Genomic DNA, 21,282 nt, shown 5'->3' on the forward strand with positions numbered 1-21,282 from the left:
TGTGTCAGTTGAACAACTTGAACCCGTCAGATGTAGGGTATCTGAGTGTATGTCGGGATGGATAACTATTCATTTTACATACCCAATCACTGACAATGGATTCAAACGGAAAAAACAACAACCGATAGTGCACGTGAATGCGTACAGTATGTGCTATACATCTTGACGTCAAACGTTTTCTGTGGCTGTGTATTGGCGACTTCTGCAAAAGTCTTCAACGTCGATTCTGCAACTGCATATATACCTAGAGTAGGAATATTTTATAGTTACAGGACAGTAAACATTTTTGAAAAAATACATTGTGTTAGATGCAGATTACAAGTGTAAAGTAGTTAAACTCGCATGGAAAGAAAATGTGAAACTTGGAGATTATGTAATTTAATTTACTACGATCAATACACTATACATCGAAACATTGATCAAACTGACCCACGTGACTGACCTGAGTGCAGGAAACCTCCCGGAAGTTTATTCAGCCAGGTGCTTTGTTACACTATGGAAGTCATAACTTGATCACGTCTCACAGCTTTAATCTCATGGCAAACGTGATAGATATATATTCCAAACAAAGAAACATTACTTGTTCAACTGCGGCATGGTCTCAGTGGGCTAGCACTATATCATAAATAAATAAAAGTGATAAAACAATTTCCAAATCCATGGAAGAAATCTCTGCTAAAAGCACAGTCGTTTGATCTATGTCATGATCATATGTTCATGAATCAATAACCAATATTAATGATGCCGGGTGGTCGCGAAAACGTGGGCGTATCCTACCCCACTGATGATACCTGAGGTACACCAGCATAAGGCCTAGCAAGTACAAACAGCCACACATACGTGCATGCACGTCGCTAGAAAAGTGAAATAAGTTTGAATGCAACGTTACACCTAATTTCAATTCACCTTTTTTAGTCTGATTTTTTTCCAGAACACATGTTAAATCGTTGGTTGGATATATATCATCTTGAACGCGAGTGACAATAATTATTAAAAATTAATTACAAACTTATGAAGTGTCTAAAAGATTATGGGGTCTCGAAACTCTAGAATGCCATTGGGGTTCATCTATACTACAACTAAACCAGTACACAATACATCCGAAAAGACTTATAGAAGAAATAATAAATAAATAACATCATAATAAAAAACAACCCTGATTCAAGTTACTTTTGCCTTTCAGTATTGGTATGTATTGGAAAATATCACTGTCTAATTACAAACGCATATACAGATCAATTATCATTACCATGAATACCATTATCATTAATTTGTTTAAACAAGCGACAAAACGGTTTCCACCCATAAGGATTCTCTGCTAAAAGCGGAGTCCATTGTACGATTCCGACTATATAATTTGCATGTGTGTATGGATAGTGTTCTCGAAAAGTTGATCGTATCCTGCCCACCTATAGTACACGTCACAAGTACAAGTGTACACCTGAATAAACATATGGTAAGGTCAAAACAGGGAATTGCATTTGACATCATTTTGTACACTGATGTGTCAAATTTGGAAATGACTTCCACATCTCTACCAAGAACATTTTGAAAGCTTTACGGAGGCCTTAATGCTGTAAACTTGATCAAACACGTTTTGAGCAAGAATAGTATGACGCTCTTTGAAATTGCGTGATATTATTGCAATAAACGATGTTTATTTAAATTAAGTCTCTATGAAACAACTATCTTTACCGCGTACAATATTGCATAAATGTTCAAATTTGGTCCGAATCAAAGTTAGTAATGCACACTAGATCTGCATATATGTTCCTGAACGAACGAATGAACCCGCTCAGAACATAATTCAATGTCTGTGATGGCCACTTGCATTGCGTTGCGTTGCCTTCAGTAAAGGGCACGATTTGCACGTGCAGTTTATGGTCCTTGTACTAGTACCTCGAGTGACTGAAACAAGTCTCATGACATTGGCAGTGACTTGAAATTGGCGGCTATAATCTACTAACTTTTGTGTGATGTTTTCAGTCGGTTACACTTTATATCGGTGATCTGGATTTGTCGCTGTATTAAGTAATCTTTCGATCAGCCATTCGATTAATCGGATCAGGACCTTACAAATCCACCCGATCCATATCAGCGGGTTTATGTGTCCCAGTTAGAATGTTCCCACACTGTAGTGTGTCGTAAGAGGCGGCTAAATCAGATCAGGTGGTCAGGCTCGGTATCTTGGTTGACTGCATGTCATTGTACCCAAATGGTACGTAAGTCATAATATCAGTAATGGCTTGCCTGGCCCAGACGTTATTTACGGGTTGCTGTGGTATACAATGTAGCCGGAATATTGCTTGAAAAAACATAGACCTAATTTAAGTTGAGATAGGGAGGTTACAGCATTCCTGGGCCCACTTGCACAAAGCGATCTTAGCGCTAAGACTATTGTAAGCCAATGTTAAAGTATGGGAGTTACGATCATCTTAGCTCTAAGATCGCTTTGTGCAAGTGAGCCCTGGTTATTTGTGTACAATCGTGGCTCGATGGCGGAGGCTATTATCCTGGTCATTCTCGAGTTTGCACAAGTTTTTTAAAAGAAAATTATGGAAAAAACAAAGGACAGAGAGTTGTGTCTGCTTTCTGAGAAAAAAACCCCAATGTAGTCGCTTATAAAAGAAACACACGTATCACACCAAGACTATGTTTGTGTTATTTTGGTAGCAAGGTGCTTATGGATTGCTTCACGTCTTTTGTGAGAACAAATAACATGAAATAGACAATAGAAACACTTGCAATCACTTTATTGCACCAACATGAGATCCAGAAAAATCACAGAATCGCTAATAAACATACATCATCGAGTACAAACCAGCTGTAGAGGTATGGACCTAGATTAAATATTGCCCGAATTTTAAATAAAGAGACGCTAAAGAAATTTTGTTCATCGGAGCTTCCTCCCCTCTTCATTCACGTTGGGGTTTCGATTTTTTAAAGAAGTTAATTCAATAATAGTCAAGTTATTAACACAATAATATATAGAAAATGACATTGATCACAGTTTGAAACATAAATACCAAGAATAATTCATCTTTTGTATCCTTAGTTAAAGAATATGATACGAAACATACATGATTAAGTTCATGAATCATTCATACAATCTATCTATATCACACATTGTACCATCATAATGCCTGTGTATTATCTCAAATATGATGACTCTGTTTACACTCTTGTGAACTACATCCTACGTTACCCTAAGTCATGTAATATGTTTAACTATCGAGCTAAGTTTTTTTTTGATGTACAAGAATTTTATTTCAGTAGAATAATACTATTGACTCCAGTAGGACGTATGTATCGGTGATGCATCAAGGTGATGCAGCCAAGTGGTTTTGATCCTACATATCTAACCAGGCCCACCAGAAACTGTTGACATCAAATTCAAGTCGTCTTTAAATAATAAACGATGGATATCTGACATTGGTACGAATGCTCTGAAACCGGCCAGGCGCCATAAAGAGGGTTGATAGAGTTCTGAACCTCACATAGAAGGAATTGCGTGATATTATTTTTTGTTGTTGTGGACATTACATGATGTCACATATGTAAATATCCAAATCTTGAGTCACTTGAGCAAATCGTGCCGCTGTGACAGTTACTAAGCAGGACTCTATGACTCTGTAAAAAATGAACAAACTTGAGGGAAGTGCAGTGATCATTTACTTGTACAACAACAAAAGTCTTCCATTAAGATATGAGTACTGCACTATGGAAGGATGCCCCTTCTTTTGCCACTGTAAAGTGGTGAGCAGCAGAGTATAAGCCTGGCTGGGAGGGCTTTGAAGATGACCCCTTTCCTGGAAGGCCCGTCATGTCAGCAACACCAGAAAGGATCCAGAGAATCCACGATATGGTGGTGATCGACCGGCGAATGTCTTATTGCTAGTTCACAGAGTACTTTCCATTATCACAGAAACTTTGGCCATGAAGAAAGAATCAGCTTCGTGGGGTCCAAGGCTTCTGACATTTGATGAAAAACATACCACATGTCTCATGATAATATAGCCCTGTCTAAAGCTTTACCAGGAAGGTTCTTACATCGTTTTGTGACTATTCATGAAACCTGGGTTAACCATGCCCAAACGTCAATCGACAACGTGATAGCATCATCACCACCATTTACGACAAAGACTGTCCCACGGGCTAAAAAAGTTGTGGTTACGTGTTCTGGGATGTCGAGTGTGTTATCGTCGTGGACTATCTTCCAAAAAGGCCAGATAATAAACGCTACACATTTTGCTGCAGTTCAAGATAGTTACGGGGTGAAATTCTAAGTTGGAAGCTGACCAAAAATGTATGCACTACCAACACGACAACGTGCCAGTGCACAAATCAGTCGTTTTCATGGCTACAATCCACTAATGTGACTTTGAACTCCTTCAGCACCCACCCTATTCCCCTGGTCTGGTTCTGTCAGACATATGTTCCCAAACATGACGAAAACTCTAACCAGACCCCATTCTGCTAGAACGTTGACGTGATGGCAGCTGCGAAGAACTTTTTGGACGAAACTGGGATAAAGTCCTTCCAACATCGCTGGTAAAAGTGTGGCAAAATGGAAAAGGATTTGGTTGAAAGATAATTCATTCTAATGTCTTTAGATCTGTATGAATCTCAGAACATACCAAATACCGTATTCCAAAGAGTATGCAGTTGATCATAATTGATGTCAACAGCGGCTGGACGAGACCCCATAGCTGGGCGCGCGAGTGAGTGAGTTTGGTTCTAATGCCGCAGTCATTTTATGTTAATGCGACAGGACAACCCGAGGTGAGGCACGTTTACCCCTTTGGTGAAACCCACGAGCACGTGTATGGTACTCACAAATCTAGCAGACATAATAAGGGCGAACCCGGGATTCGAACCCACGATCATAGGTTTCTGGCACGTTAGTGGATGGAGCTCCGCACCTTGCGGCTCCTTAGACGGCTGGGCCACCCGTCACCCTGACATCACTGCATCACTGCATCACTGCATCACTGCATCACATATACTTAGTTTAACCTCGATTATCCAGTGTATTATAGTTCCATTTCATTACGATATACATACCCTGGATCAATACGACACCAAATCATCGAGGAAGTAACGTCACAGTTATCATCTCTGGTGTCCTACCATAGGATGTTTGTTGCTGATGAGCCTGAACTCGTCACCCAAACACACTATAACGTCTGGCCGAAAGTTCGACATCTACATTCAAACTAACGGCCTCGTTCCAGTAAGCCCTCTAAATATTTCAAATAAAGTATTATATTACAAATCAGATTGAACTGGAAAAGATGATTTCTTGAGTATTTTAAAAGGAGAGAGAAGTACTTATTGCTATCAGGCATTTCTTGTTGTATTTGAGACGGTACATTAGGCGAGTCCTTGTGATATCTTTATACCGAGTTTCTCTGTTAACAAAATCGTGTAATTTGATTGGATGACGATTTTAGGTGCCGTCTCATTAGAATTGGATTTAAAGGGGAGCTTTAAGTGAGAATAGTTCCGGGGTATTCATCATAATGGAAGGGAGATATGCCACGCTGGATAATCGATCATTATTAAATTGAAGTGTTCCATACGTGTTTTTTATACCCGCGTCACAAGTAAGGCACCCTTGATAGTTTTTTGCCGTATATAGTCCACTACAATCAGTATTTCGTTGTGCTGTTGTGGACGTGTTTATTGTACGAAACCTGGTCGTCCACAGTCATCTGTCTGAAGGCGTCCCAGTTTGTCTGTGTCTGAAGCTTACGCTGCAGAGTGTCTTCAGACGGAAATGGTTGAATCTGAAACATATTGTAGCATAGCAGAGAGTCATTTGTGAATTTATAAAAATGGTAAAAAAATATCTTCAAGTTGATAACCTGGATGAGACTCGAAACTGATCTGATTTCTCTAATCAACACATTACTGAATCCATAATTGAACAAATACTGTTCAGGAAAATCCTGCCACAACTGTTGACTTATACATGTATTTACCTATAATTAACATTATTAAAATGACTTACTTAATATCGTTTTTGCATATCAATCTTTTGCAGTGGACCACAGATCATCCACAGAGAGTTTGTGTTGGAGTAGACGCCGGTTTGAATTTTTTTTTTCTATCAAAGCCCGCAAGCTTATTAGGGATGAGATTTAAACATTTACTACATCGCTGAAACCCAAAATGACGAATCTGGGATTCGAATCCATGATCCACAACGCGACGCGCTTATGGTTTTAAACTCAGTAGGCATCCCGTGTTCCCCTCAATCATGTATCTTACCTCTGTTCTCATTCTCTTTGCAAGCTCTTCCGACAGGTGCTTCTTAAAGAACTTCCTGTTAATGAGAATACATTCAGCTCCATCAGACACGAGGCTGCAGTTGGTTGTGTCTTTGATCCCCGCCATCACAACCTGCTCCAAGCCCTGGAAGGTAGACACATCTTAGGTGTGAATAACTGCGTACACCATACCCCTCCCATTAACCCCAAGGGGATTCAAGGTAAGAGAGCTTCCCAGCATAAAATGCTCACCGTAAGAGCCGAGTAGGAAACTGACATTTGAATGAAATGTTCCCGAATGAAATAGAGAAACAAATTTATTGTCCTATTATTTTACCCCAAAAATGTGTGTTTTGCTTAATATGCTGGATGTTAAGTAAAAAATGTGTTTTCAGGCTCGTATTTAGGGGAAAAAGGGGTATTTTTCAGCTATGATCGAAAACATATACCTTTGACAAAAATATCAGGAAAAGCTGAAAAGTATTATTTCAAAACAAATAATGAATTCATTAATAAGGAGTATCAATTGACAAAACTGAAATAAACAAGAGTCAACTTACAAAAATGTCGCCAGGTCCAAGTTTGGCAATCTCGATGAAGACTTGAGGCTTGGTCTGGAAGTTGTCGTGGTGCCGTCTCATGCTGATGCGAGGAGAAGTGCGGGGTGTCTATACACAAAAAAACCATCACATCACAGGCGTGAATTATACAGACATTCCACAGAACAGTTTATACTGATACCCGTCAGTTCGTACCGTACTGTACATCTTACATTGAATACGGTTTAAGAACCTCCAGACAAGTCACCAAACGAAGATATATAAAGGTTTGTGGGTCGATCACTGCCTTGAAAATGAAAACACACGCTCTCTCATTTGCCGACTTTATTTGAATTAGCTTCACGCATGGTATACACGGGCTTCCTTGAGATGACCAACCATCCCGACGCGCTGCCGATGGACGGGAGTATCCATCTCTACATCGAGACAGGTCCCCTCCCTGACATCAACACATACATCACTGCCGATGGGCTGGAGTATCCATCTCTACATCCAGACAAGTCCCCACCCTGACATCAACACATACATCACTGCCGATGGACGGGAGTATCCATCTCTACATCGAGACAGGTTCCCTCCCTGACATCAACACATACATCACTGCCGATGGGCTGGGGTATCCATCTCTACATCCAGACAAGTCCCCACCCTGACATCAACACATACCACGCTGCCGATGGACGTGAGTATCCATCTCTACATCGAGACAAGTCCCCACCCTGACATCAACACATACATCACTGCCGATGGGCTGGGGTATCCATCTCTACATCCAGACAAGTCCCCACCCTGACATCAACACATACCTCGCTGCCGATGGACGGGAGTATGCTCCTCTCATCAAGCACGGCTTCCAGGATCTTCCTGTGCTGTTTCCTGGTGAGTCTGCCGTGCAGACGCTTGTACTCCCTGTCGAGCCTCCGCTGGTGCTCGGGTTTTCGCTGGATCACCACGGGCTCTGTACAGAAGTGGAACAGTCAGACACTAAGCCTGGGCCCCGTTCCACAAAGCGTCATTACCGCTGACTATCGCAAAGCCAATACTTTAACATAGACAAACTAGTCTAGTATTCGTGTGCCAAGCTCGCTTTCTGGAATGTTCAGCGCCCTGGGATCTTTTATTGACTTTGTATGATGGTCATGCGCACTCATGTGCGCACAAGTGGATGGTTGTGTTCATGAAGTCCATCCTCATAAAAATAGTGATTTGATGATGATTTCGCGTTCAAATTTAAATATAAATGCCTCTGCCTCTGTATCTAATGTCCTCTTGCTTCTCCCCCCAACGCGGTTACAATAGTTCCTTTCTACGACAATTAAAGTCTCTGTGTGTATTTAGTTAGTTCAATACAAGCAATCTTAAAACATGCGTATTTATGTTTATGATCCTGAGACATACCTCTTTCTTCATCTTGGTCGTCACTTGGCCTTGACCTTTCAAAGTGAGCTGCCTTCAATGTCACGACGCCATGTCTCCGTTGACGTGGTGTGGGCTGATCGTCCGTCGTTGACGCAGCTTCTGACACCAACGCGGGGGACTTTGCTCGAGGTGTTGGAGTAGCTCGAGCTTTAAAAATGAGACATTGCGGATCAGTCAAGGAAATGGCATATCCATTTTTTAGGGCATGACATTTTTATCAGAGTTATATTTTGAGCTACCGCGACTGCAATCCTTTCTTGTTCCTTCCCTCGTTATGCTTTAGCGTAGAGCGTTTAGTACAGGGTGATGTGTAAGGTGATGACACTTTTATCGGAGCTATATTTTGAGTGAGTGAGTGAGTTGGGTTTTAACGCTGCTTTTAACAGTATTCCAGTTATATCACGGCGTGTCAGCTTAATGTGAGAGGAAAGCCCGAAGGGATGTAGGTCTCAGACGTTTACCACTTCGGTGAAACCCACGAGCACGGGTATGGTGCTGACAAACATAGAAACATAATCGAGGCGAACCGGAATTCGAACCCACAATCATAGGTTTCTGGGGTGCCCAAGGGACGTAACACTGCACAGTGAATCGCGGCACCTTAGACGACTGGGCTATCCGTGCACCCCTATATTTTGAGCTACTGCAAACCGTGTCTGTCCCTTCCCTCGTCATGCTTACGTGTGGGGGTTTTAGTCCGGGGCGATGTGAGGGTCTGGTTTCCGACCCTGATCAGTGTGGGCTTCGTGTCGTCCAGGTTCTTCAACACTCGGCACGACCCTGTCATGATGACGTACACCCACTCTCCAGAGTTGCTCTCCTTACACAGCACGGTGTCTCTCCTGGAACACAGCAAGGTCAACGGGACCTCACGGTTAGATTATCAGGTGCTTCATGTGTTCAGCAGACAGTCAAGGATCTTTATTGTAGAGTATAAGGGCCGGCATGTGTAGGTTATCAGGGCTCACACATTTAGAGTATGGGGGATTTCAACAAAATACTATCAGGGCTTCACGTGTAGTTTACCAGGGTCCACACGTGTAGATTATCAGGTGCTTCACGTGGAGATTATCGGGGGCCACACGTTTGGGACTATCAGGAGCTTCTCGTGGACATTATCAGGGGCCACGCGTGCAGATTATCAGGGGCTTCATGTGACGATTATCCGGGGCCTCACGTGTATACAATCGAGGGTCACACGTTTAGATTATCAGGGCTACACACGTACATTATCAAGGGCTTTACGTGTAGATTATGAGGGGTTGACGCGTAGATTATCAGGGACTTTAAGTACAAATATTCTAAATGTAAAGACATAAAGCGAATGTGTGAGAAAACATTATGTGCAATGAGCATCAACTATTTTATGTGTTGCCATGTACTTAAATAAAACTACAGTTATTTACGACCGTTTATCACATTATTACGCACAATATGCGACGCATGTAATCTCTTCGTTGTACTTCCCCTACCTGACGTATATGAAGATACAGACTTCGGGGTTGCCATGAGGTATTTTATCAACAGGCCAGTCCCGGAGTATGTGTAGTGTCTTGAGGAAGTTGATGTGCTCGGGATCTTTACCACGCTCTGCCTTCGTGAATAAGTCGAGAAAGTCCTCCCTGCCCAGTGCAAGGAGCTCGACGTCATCTCGACATGTGACTGTGGCGCTCCGCTTGGCATGGTTAATCAGAGCCAGTTCCTAGAATGGAAATAGGAGTGAGTGAGTGAGTGAGTGGGAGTTTTGCTTGTTGGGTGGGTGGGTAAGGGGATGCGGGAGTGTTTTGTTTGTTTGTTTGTTTGTTGTTTAAAGCCGCACTCAGCAATATTCCAGCTATATGATAGCGGTCTGTAAATAATCGAGTCTGGACCAGACAATCCAGCGACTGATATCACGAACATCGATCCACGCAATTGGGATTGATGACATGCATCAACCAAGTCGGCGATCCTGACCACCCGTTAGTCGCCTCTTACGACAAGCATAGTCGCCTTTTACGGCAAGCATGGGTTGCTGAAGACCTATTCTAGCCCGGATCTTCACGGGTCGGGATGCGGGAGTGAGTGCGTAGGTGAGTGAATAAGTGGGTTGGTGGGTGAGTGAATGAATCAGAGAAGGAGAGTTGGTGAGTGAGTGAGTGAGTGAGTCTGTAAGTGGTTTGGTGGGTGAGTGAGTGATTTATTTTGGTTCAACGCCGCTTTGAAATGTCAACCTAACGTGAAAGGTAAGACTAAAGTGATGCACGCATTCGACGTTTACCACTTTGGTGAAACCCACGAACACTGGCATGGTGCCGACAAACTAAGAATAATTATCAGAGAGGATGTGGGATTCGAACACATGATAACCGGATTTGGCTACGCCACCTTGGCGCAACTCTGTACGGCTAATATTGCACATTGAACGGCTAGGCTAACATTCTCCTTTGATCAGACTTAATTACTTAAAGAACTTATTGAATCAGTGAAAGTGAATGATTGAGCGGAGGTCACGATCGAACACCAAGAACTGGTATCACACCCTGTTCCTCTGTGGGCAATCGAAAATGGTTTTTCAACTACTAGACTAACCACTAGACTTCTCTAACATTCGAGACGTCCGTCCGCAGTATTTTCAAATCAAATTTGACATCCCGTCACACAACTAAATCACGTCAACTTCCTCGCAGGCCATGCACGACGTGCTCATTTTGTTAGATGTAAGCTTAGCGACAATGAAACAAAATCGTAGGAAAGGGATTCGACGCAGAATGCAACGCATTTAAAAACGGTTGCTTTATGCATACAAGCGTTCAGTATAACTGGGGGTTTGATTCATTTTGTCAGGTATATGAGAGCCCTTATATCCACACTTGGCATGAGAGTCGAGGTGAAGCTTCGAGTGCTCAGACTGATCACAGTGTTCTCTGACTGATTGTGTGTCATCATACCCCGACGGCGTGGATAGTTGCTCATAATATCATCCACTTGTTAATAAGCTCCAGATTCGATTCCCCACATAGGAATATTGCTGCCTGAGTCTCTTCTTGCATGTATTCCTCGCATTCGTTAAAGATATTGAAGAGGTCTGATATTATGTTACATACCCCAAAGCAATAGCCTTTCTGCAGTATATTGGCTGTGAAGGTGTATACTTCTCCGGAGTCCTTCGTCGCTAATATCGTCACTACAGCTGTAACAAGACAACATAGGTAAACTAAAAGGCACAGTATATCTAACTGCTCTCGGGTCACGTACAGAGCAGAATGATTGAGTTTCATGACGACATAGGGAAGCGGGTGGCCCAGTCGTATAAGGCGCCGCAATTCGCTGTGGTCGTGGACTCGAATCCCGGTTCGCCCAGATTATGTTTCTAGAATAGTCAGCACCATACCCGTACTCATGGGTTCCAGTAAACGACAGGCATCACTTCGTGCTTTCCTCCCACAATGAAAAAACAAGTCGTGAGGTAACTGGAATATACTGTTCAAAGCGGCGTTAAACCTCACTCACTCACACATTCACTCTGCCATAGGACATTGTTTCCAACATACGCAGTACCTTTCCAAATATGATAACTGGGTTAATCACATTACCGTCATATAAATTTAGCATGTTAAAATAGATCATCTGCATACTTATATTGACCCTCGTTTTGGTGGTTTTTTTACCGGGTGAGAATAGGTCTTCAATTGTCATTTTGAACACATGGAGGATTATAACAACTCTTAGGGACAGCTCTGAGACTTAATTATGGTGTCTCTCAAAATGAATTGAGTGAGTGTGGGTTTACGCCGCTTTCAGCAATATTCCTTTCCCACCGTCTCTCTCAATACAAAAGTGATGCGCCACATGTATTGTGGTACAGCTGAGGTAATAAAAAAGTGTGAGGTCATAATAGGAGGTGAGAGTGGTGCGATATATTTACTTTGTGTGTCAACTTAATGTTTGCCTACAAAGTAACAGTGCAAGCATACTACAGTAAACAAAACACCATTGTTGTATATAGTGACATGCTTTGCTACTTGGCCATAAGCGGTGATTTCAAATAGCCTTCTCTTTCAACATTACACTTCATTTTAAGCTACAGCACTAAGTTTCCAAGTTGAACTATGCACCGTAAAATCTACATGTAACAAAGATCAACACTGAAAACTCATTATGTTTATATCCAAAGAAATACATAACTCACGTCCATTAACTTAGTTTACTAAAATACCTTGTACTGTAGAGGTGCATAGTTAGAATGTGTGAGTGAGTTTGGTTTAACGCTGTTTTCAACAGAATATTGAAGCTGTATTACGTCGTGGTGAAACCCACGAGCACAGCACAGGTATGGTGCTGACAAACCTACAAACATAGTTCAGGCGAATCGAGATTCGATCCAACAACCATAGATGTATGGCTAATGTATGTATGACTAATGAATGCAACTCTGCACAGCAAATTGCGGTTGACTAACTTCATAACATTTCTTGGTGAATTTCAACTAGTTATATTTTTCGAATTCAAATGCTACCCGGCAACTGTGGTGTTGTGTACACACAATGCTGTTTTTCACCTCTCACCAGCGACTGTGCTCCAGTTTGAACGACGAAGAACTATGATTTGTGTTCACCCGAGTCCACCTCATAAGGACTTCGGGGACCCAGGGCTATCATGATAAGTGGTTTGTTGTGTACCCAGTAGGAGTACATAATACTGTGGAATGTTTATAGTCAATATCAATGTTACGATAAATTGTCGTGTGTGGATAAATATCATATGTTACACCCGTTAAAACATTGAACACCTAACAGCTTGTTATTTGCTTTATAAGGTGTTTATCCACAGATAGAATTAAGAGGAAATTACCTGTTCCTGAGAGAATCATGTAAAAGTTATCAGCAATGTGTCCTTGACGAATGATGACCCTCCCAGCTTCAAATCTGAAACATTAACACTGACACATGGATGGAGTGTGGTACTAAACATGCATATTCATTACAATAGCACAGTGGCAGAGTTGCGTCCCTTGGGCACGCCAGAAACCTATGATATGAGTTCGAATCCCGCTTCGCCCCGATCATGTTTCTAGGTGTGTGAGCACCCATACCAAAGTGGTGAACGTTTAAGACTTTCACGTCGGGCTTTCCTGACACGGGAACGTGACACGCTGTGATATAACTGGAATACTGTTCAAGGTGGCGTTAAACCCAACTCACTCACTCACACATTTAATTACCTATATCCCATTATAAGTTTGGAAGTTGTAATTTGCTTGTTTGTTCCACGATGACGACGGCTTGTAAATAGTCGTGTTTGGACCAGACAAATAAGTGACTGGTATTTTGTGCAAGGTTTAAATGCCTAAGGGGTACGATTACATGTAATTAACAAAGTGATCGAGCCCGACCACCCGATCTACTTTGTCGCCTTTTGGATAAGCATAAGCTGCTGATCCTAACTTCCAAAAAATATAGTGCAAAACGTGCGCATGTTTACAGGCTGAATTTGAACCAAAATACACGAGGCAGCAAGTTTCTGCAAGCATCAAAGTGACCAGGTATTCTCTATTGATGAGAAAATTGGCTGTCATCAAATATCTCGAACATGATTGCAACTTTGGGGGATGATGGGCCTTCCTTTGCCACTGTTAAGAGATAGGCAGAAGTTTAAGGGAGCAATAAGAGAGAGCCTCGAAGATGATCCAAGATCATGAAGACCATCAACTGCCACCACTGAGGAAAATGTTGATAAAAAACAGGATATGGTTATGGATGATTGACGTCACTTATCCTCTCTGGTGAGAGAGATGAGAACATTCTGAGGTATGAACTTGATATGACAAAGGTTTCAACACGCTGGGTGCCAAGGCTTCTTGTGAGAAAGTGTTTGAAGCGCCTTGATTTTGATTCTGTTTTTGACAACCTGCTTGGCCCTACTTTACACTTCTCCTGATCCAGGATCATAATTTCTCGTGAGTATTTATGTCGTTTTGAAACAGATCAAGCTGATTTTGTGAAGGGGTCTGTAACCATGAATGAGTCTTTGGTTCGCCACTGTCCCACCGGGACCATTCATCTGTACATGTGCGCTCGTCTTTTGTGGCCATGGCTGCAATTCATGACTGGCTTTGAATTCACTGAACTTCCTCTCTAATCACCATCGGCAGATTTCAACCTCTTCCCAAATTGTCTGGTACACGCTATGCAAATGGTGATGGCGTCATGTCTGCTATTGAGGACTTTTATACCACCAGGAAGAAGCCTTCTACACCAGTGAGCTCCAGGCACTCCATTATCCTTGGAAGACGTGTGTGGATCCTGGAGGGGATTATGTTAAAAGACCCATTAGCAACCAACTCCATCAACTCCAACAAAGTTAGGCTCAGAAAGAGTCATCCACCCCTCGTAATGCTTCTGGAACATGGTTCATACTAACGACCACGACTTGTACTAGCTATCCGCCGTGGTACATGTTTAAGTTTTTTTAACTGCGACCTAAAAGAGCATTCAAGAACTCACTCACGTACTCGTTAATAGATGTTCTACCATGAATAGGAAAGTACTTAATTCTGATTGGTCAATCAGAGGTTTCAAATAATAATTTACCACCTTTGATTGAAACAGTCGATTTGACGGGCCATCACCATTGAAGCTTATACATAGAAATGATTTTCCTTCTCAGTCATTGTTGGTACTTGGCTGTACATTGTTACAATGTTTGAACATATTCGTGTCAAGGCTATTATCGGTGAACACATTGGACTCAACTCATGCAGAATCAACACCCAAGATCTCGTGTACAATTTTGTCATGGTATAATGGAGATGTTTTCTTTAATGTAGAGCTGGGCCACCTGTAGATTTAACGGCGATAAAATGAACATTTGAAACATCACACAAAGCGTTCGGTTTAAATTTTAGTTTAGCGAGGTTAAATGAACAGGTTTCCAATGAAAACGCACAACTCTCCCGGTTTGGTCGGGGCAGTGTTTACCAGTTCCCTAATTTTTGGCAACTTTCTCATTTATCTTTAACAGATCAACTGGGCGTGGGCTAAATTCGCCCCATACGATTATTTAGCTTCATGTCTGTGGTCAAATTCCGCAGTGGTTAACCTTGACGCCATATATCACGAAGGGCTTTACCTACTTATTACCTATCCACCGTCATGTAAGCGAAATACTGTTTAAAGCGGCGTTACACCCAAACCACCCCCTCCTCCATAAATCACGTGTAAGTATCTTACTGACTGTACGCAAAACGTTGTAAGCGATACTGTACATCGATAGTACAGTCACGGTGTATTCCTGCTACTTAATACAATATTGCAATCTGTCATTATATTCAACAGACAACTACATGCATACATGACAATCTGCACTTACTGTTCGTACCACCCTGCCTTGACAAGGGACTTCTGCATCTTGATGGGGAACTCGTTGAATGCATCCACGGCCTGGTCCAGAGACAACTGCGCTGTATGGAGCTGCTCCTCGGTACGATCTGTTGGTTTCATGCATAGAATCTCCTTCGCCTCGGTACTGATGTGATGCTGCAAGGTGAGGAGTTTATAAGTAGAATAAGTGAGGTGGATTTTAGGCCGCCTTTAGCACTATTCTAGACATATCACGACGGGGGACACCAGAAATGGACTTTGGGCATTAGACCAACGGCGGAATCGAATTGTAAGTAAATGAGAAAGTATGATACGCTATTTTCACACAGGCAGGCGATATTACGAGACACAATAATTGGACTTCCCAACATTCCAAAAGTCAACTTTCCCACTATGTCGATCAATATTCCTGCAGCTCCAGCCATTGATTTCCACATTTCACTTTTGAGGTTCAATCGAACAAGCCCTTTCTGCCAAGATTTCAAACAGCGTCAAACGAAGCTATATGATCAGGGTTGCAACATTCAAGGCCTCAGTAAAGCTTTCAGATAGTTTTATGGCAGACATGTGGAGGTCTTTTCCAAACACAAGAATGATGTCCAATGCAATTCCCTATTTTGACTTGTACGATGTGTTTCCGTGTTTTTTTTCAGGTGAACAAATGACTTGCCTTTGCATGTGTTTGTGACGGGTGTCACAATGGGGCAGGATACGCTCACCTTTACGCGAACAAATGGTAGTTGATAGTGACTCATAGGCACATGCTCATGATATAGTAAATCGACTCTGCCTTGTCGAAAGTATTTTGTCGCTTTTAACCACAGATGCATTCATGTGAGGAATCAAACATCGGCTTTAGGCGTAACGAGCGTCCGCTTCTCCACCAGGCTAACCCACCCCCTCCCTCGAGTCTACTCCACTATATATGCAATTTAATCGTATGACAGAAACTGCACATGACATCGTAAATTCAAAATCACGGACACTCACTAAAGACTGCAGTTAATTATATCCACGACTTCGCTTCAAGACAGTTGTACTGATTTTGCCAATCAAGTCTTCTGAATGTTTCCGCTCACATCAATGTAACATGAGCATGCATCATGCAAACATCAAATATTTTCCTATCGATGTTGATGTGTGAAATGGAACCACACACTACGTTACTTGGCGTTACAAGAAGAGTCTTTGGGACCGTTCCACAAAGCTATCTGTGCGCTAAGATGACCGTAATTCCTATACTTTAACATAAACTGCCGAGCAAAGGAAAGTAAAGACTTGTAAATTTGATTTGACGAAAACATTACAAACGTTATCGAAACGTTACGGGCTGAAAACAGTCACCAATACACTGCAAACTTAGGGTCCAAAACACAAACATAATATCCGTATCAAATACACGACCACAGAATAACCATTTCTTCCTTGTTTGATTTTAGCCACCATCAAATATGGTTGCATACTTTCTTTTGCAAGGCAATTTAGGCTTATGACAGCCAAGAACCATTTGTGGAACAGGGCCCTTGTACTTCATACAATACCACTTATTTCACACTGAAGTCACACAAAGATTTAATCAACTAGATTTATAAGGTATAACCCCTGCAGTTAAAGCGATGTAATCGTCTGATAACATAATATAACAAAGCAGTATTATATTACTGACACACATGTCTCCTTTATATAATTAAATAGAAAACTTCAAAATTTTATACATACTTCTTTTTTCAACTTAAACTCTGTAGGGTCAAAGGACAAACCAAGGTCAGCATATGACCTCTTCGTGAGGCCAAGGTCATCGTAAACCAACGTCCATGACATAAGCTTCCAGTCTTTGACGTCGCGTTTACCATTTTCTCTGAAATAAAGTTATTTGAGTGCAACAATTTAACCAACCCTCTGAACCATACACATATCTGAACATGCCGCACTTACATATGTCCCCTTGCACACAATACTCGGATATTCAGTAAGTCTGCTACAGACCAAACTCTGTGAACATGGTGAATGTGTAATTCGATGTACATCTATTATCTTGTTGTAGTGTTGATTTCGATTGCCAGTGGAGAGTGGTGTGTCTGAAAGAGCCATTCTTAGTTTGACGTTTCTAGTCAAAAGATCAATTTAAGCTTAACTGATCTATTAGGCTCACGTGTTTTGTTTGAAGCATACACTGGTATACTACGTGTACTTTTAATGATTACCTTCCTGTTCCGACAAATCTCTGAATCCAGACGACTTTTTCCACACATCTCTTGAACCTTTCAATCGGCTGCAATGAAGAATTAATAAGCTTAATCAAAATAGGGATGATGTTATCGATGCGATAAACAAGTCCGATAAACTTAGTATCACTACAAAGTGGTGAACGTCTGATACCTGCATCACTTCGGGCTTTCCTCTTACATGAAGCTGACACTCAGTGATATAACTGAAAGTTAAAGCTGCGTTAAACCCAACTAACTCACTCACTCAATATAGTCACTTAACCCCTACAATACTTTAGTTACACATATCCTATTTTTTTCTAGACGATAGAAGTTTAGTTATGCAGTGTTAGTTTTCAGTCAAGAAATAGTGGTCGGTATAATGCAAAATTGAGCGATTTATTTCCCTGAAGACAGTCAACCCATCTATGGATCTCCAGCTAATGCTTCCCTTGCGATGTTTCGATAAACGTAACTTCACCATGCCAGTACGAGGACCTTCATCAAGCCAGTACGACTACCTTCATCAAGCCAGTACAACTGCCTTCATCAAGCTAGTACGACTACCTTCATCAAGCCAGTACGACTACCTTCATCAAGCCAGTATGAGTACCTTCTTCAAGCCAGTACTAGTACCTTCATCAAGCCAGTACAAATACCTTCATCAAGCCAGTACGAGTACCTTCACCATGCCAGTACGAGGACTTTCATCAAGCCAGTACTAGTACCTTCATCAAGCCAGTACGAGAACTTTCAGCAGGCAAGTACTGAGAGCACTGTCAGCAGCCAGTACTTCGAGTACCTTCAGCAAGCATGTACTGCGAGTACCTTCAGCAAGCATGTACCAATACCTTCATCAAGACAGTGCGAGTACCTTCAGCAAGCAAGTACGAGTACATTCATCAAGACAGTGCGAGTACCTTCAGCAAGCAAGTACGAGTACATTCATCAAGACAGTGCGAGTACATTCAGCAAGCAAGTACGAGTACCTTCATCGAGCCAGTGCGAGTAACTTCATCAAGCCAGATCCTTGTACCTTCAGCATGCACGTACTGCGAGTACTTCCAGCAGGCCAGTACTGCGAATACCTTCTGCAAGCATGTACTGCGAGTACCTTCAACAAGCCATTGCGAGTACCTTCATCAAGCCAGTACGAGTACATTCATCAAGCCAGTGCGAGTACCTTCGGCAAGCAAGTACTGCGAGTACCTTCATCAAGCCATTGCGAGTACCTTCAGCAAGCTAGCACTGCGAGTACCATCAGCAAGCTAGTACTGCGAGTACCTTCAGCAAGCCAGTGCGAGTACCTTCAGCAAGCAAGTACTGCGAGTGCCTCCATCAAGCAAGTACTGCGAGTACTTTAATGAAGTCAGTACTGCGAGTACCTTCATCAAGCCAGTGTGAGTACCTTCAGCAAGCAAGTACTGCGAGCGCCTCCATCAAGCAAGTACTGCGAGTACTTTCATGACGCCAGCACTGCGAGTACCTTCGTCAAGCCAGTGCGAGTATCTTCAGCAAGCAAGTACTGCGAGTGCCTTCATCAGTCCAGTGCGAGTACCTTCAGCAAGCAAGTACTGCGAGTGCCTCAATCAAGCAAGTACTGCGAGTACCTCCATGAAGCCAGTATTGCGAGTACCTTCATCAAGCCAGTGCGAGTATCTTCAGCAAGCAAGTACTGCGAGTACCTTCATCAATCCAGTGCGAGTACCTTCAACAAGCAAGTACTACGAATTCTTCAGCAAGCAAGTACTGCGAGTACCTTCATCAATCCAGTGCGAGTACCTACAGCAAGCAAGTACTACGAATTCCTTCATCAAGCAAGTACTGCGAGGACCTTCATCAATCCAGAGCGAGTACCTTCAGCAAGCAAGTACTACGAATTCCTTCAGCAAGCAAGTACTGCGGGTACCTTTATCAACCAAATACTGCTGGTGTTTTTTTTATCAATCCAGAGCGAGTACCTTCAGCAAGCAAGTACTGCGAGGACCTTCATCAAGCAAGTACTGCGAGTACCTTCAGCAGGCTAATACGAATACCTTCATCAAGCAAGTACTGCGAGGACCTTCATGAAGCCAGTACTGCGAGTACCTTCATCAAGCCAGTGCGAGTACCTTCAGCAAGCAAGTACTGCGAGTGCCTTCATCAAGACAGTGCGAGTACCTTCAGCAAGCAAGGACTGCGTATTCCTTCAGCAAGCAAGTACTGCGGGTACCTTTATCAAGCAAGTACTGCTGGTGTTTTTTTTATCAATCCAGAGCGAGTACCTTCATCAAGCAAGTACTGCGAGGACCTTCATCAAGCAAGTACTGCGAGGACCTTCAGCAAGCACGTACTGCGAGGACCTTAATCAAGCTAGTGAGACTACCTTCATCAAGCAAGTACTGCGAGCACGTTTAACAAGCAAGTACTGCGAGTGCCTTCATCACGCCGGTGCTGAACGTTGCATAATATAACATACAGAAGTAAAACTCATGACACCGCCGTCAATGATAGCTCCTAAATGTCACTAAAGATGTTTGCTACATGTCAAAATTGTACAAAACTGTAACCGTAAAACAATATAAGTCTCATACAATATACAGATAGTATAACAGGATATTCACAGCTGGTTACCTCCACATCGTCCTCACGTAAACGACTTAAACCACGAAAGTTGGATTTTCCCAAACTCCGTTGAAGATCCTCGAAACTGTTGTTTCTCTCGAGTTTAACTTCCGCTTCTATGTCAATATTCACGGCTGTCTGTATATAGGTATCTGTAATGTCTAGTTTAAGTGACGAATGTCTACGTCTGAGCACTGGTCTTTTCTCTTTCACACGGTTTTGGGGTGGAGAAATCGGAAGGGTACCTCGCACCACCACTACCGGGTCAACCAGATAACGCTCGAATACTTCCTGTCTCGAGGGGCCGTAATGTATAATTGACTTGAACTTTTGTCTCCGCGGTCTTTCTGAATAATTGGTAGGATGTTGTGTCGGCTTGATCTTTTGAAGCATGACTGGATGCTCCAGTGGGGGTAGTTTTACCATGTTAAGTATGTGATAATTTTCTATCACGCTAGTCCAAGATGTTTAACGCTTAGTAGTGTGCATAGTATCCGTTAATTGCTCCCAAGCAGATCCAAAGAGAATGTTAACATTCATTCCCAAAGTTAACCCTGAGACCATCAGCTTGATCAATGTTACAGGCTCTCCAATTACAATCAGTGATGGAGCTACAACGAAACTCCACAACTCATTTTTTCCACAGTTTTTAATATCGTCCCACAGAATATTCCTGTGTCAAATCTTTACACATTCCTGGGTCAAATCCTCACACATTCCTGGGTCAGATCCTCACACATTCCTAGGTCATACCCTACACTTCCCATTTCACACATAAAGTCCCAAGCGAACCATCGTATGACTGTATGTGTTACACTGTGTGACTAGAGCACGCACCTCGCTCCTTGTATGCAAGCAA

At 42.3% G+C, this 21,282-nt stretch overlaps 1 protein-coding gene across 1 annotated transcript; it reads right to left on the bottom strand.

Annotated features, from left to right (window-relative positions):
• Window positions 1-5,651: 5,651 nt before the first annotated feature.
• Window positions 5,652-20,849, bottom strand: LOC139449586 (cyclic nucleotide-binding domain-containing protein 2-like). The gene is made up of 13 exons (XM_071231047.1): window positions 20,433-20,849; window positions 17,817-17,884; window positions 17,332-17,470; window positions 15,602-15,768; window positions 13,085-13,158; window positions 11,338-11,423; window positions 9,724-9,953; window positions 8,933-9,093; window positions 8,231-8,398; window positions 7,639-7,790; window positions 6,833-6,940; window positions 6,274-6,417; window positions 5,652-5,789 (listed from the first exon to the last, which is right to left on the bottom strand). The coding sequence occupies exons 1-13, from the start codon at window positions 20,847-20,849 to the stop codon at window positions 5,652-5,654; spliced, it is 2,052 nt and encodes a 683-aa protein (XP_071087148.1).
• Between the last annotated feature and the right edge of the window lie 433 nt (window positions 20,850-21,282).

This window comes from Haliotis cracherodii, unplaced genomic scaffold, assembly GCF_022045235.1.
Source record: "Haliotis cracherodii isolate W230 unplaced genomic scaffold, xgHalCrac1.p SCAF_8, whole genome shotgun sequence".
Taxonomy (NCBI): domain Eukaryota; kingdom Metazoa; phylum Mollusca; class Gastropoda; order Lepetellida; family Haliotidae; genus Haliotis; species Haliotis cracherodii.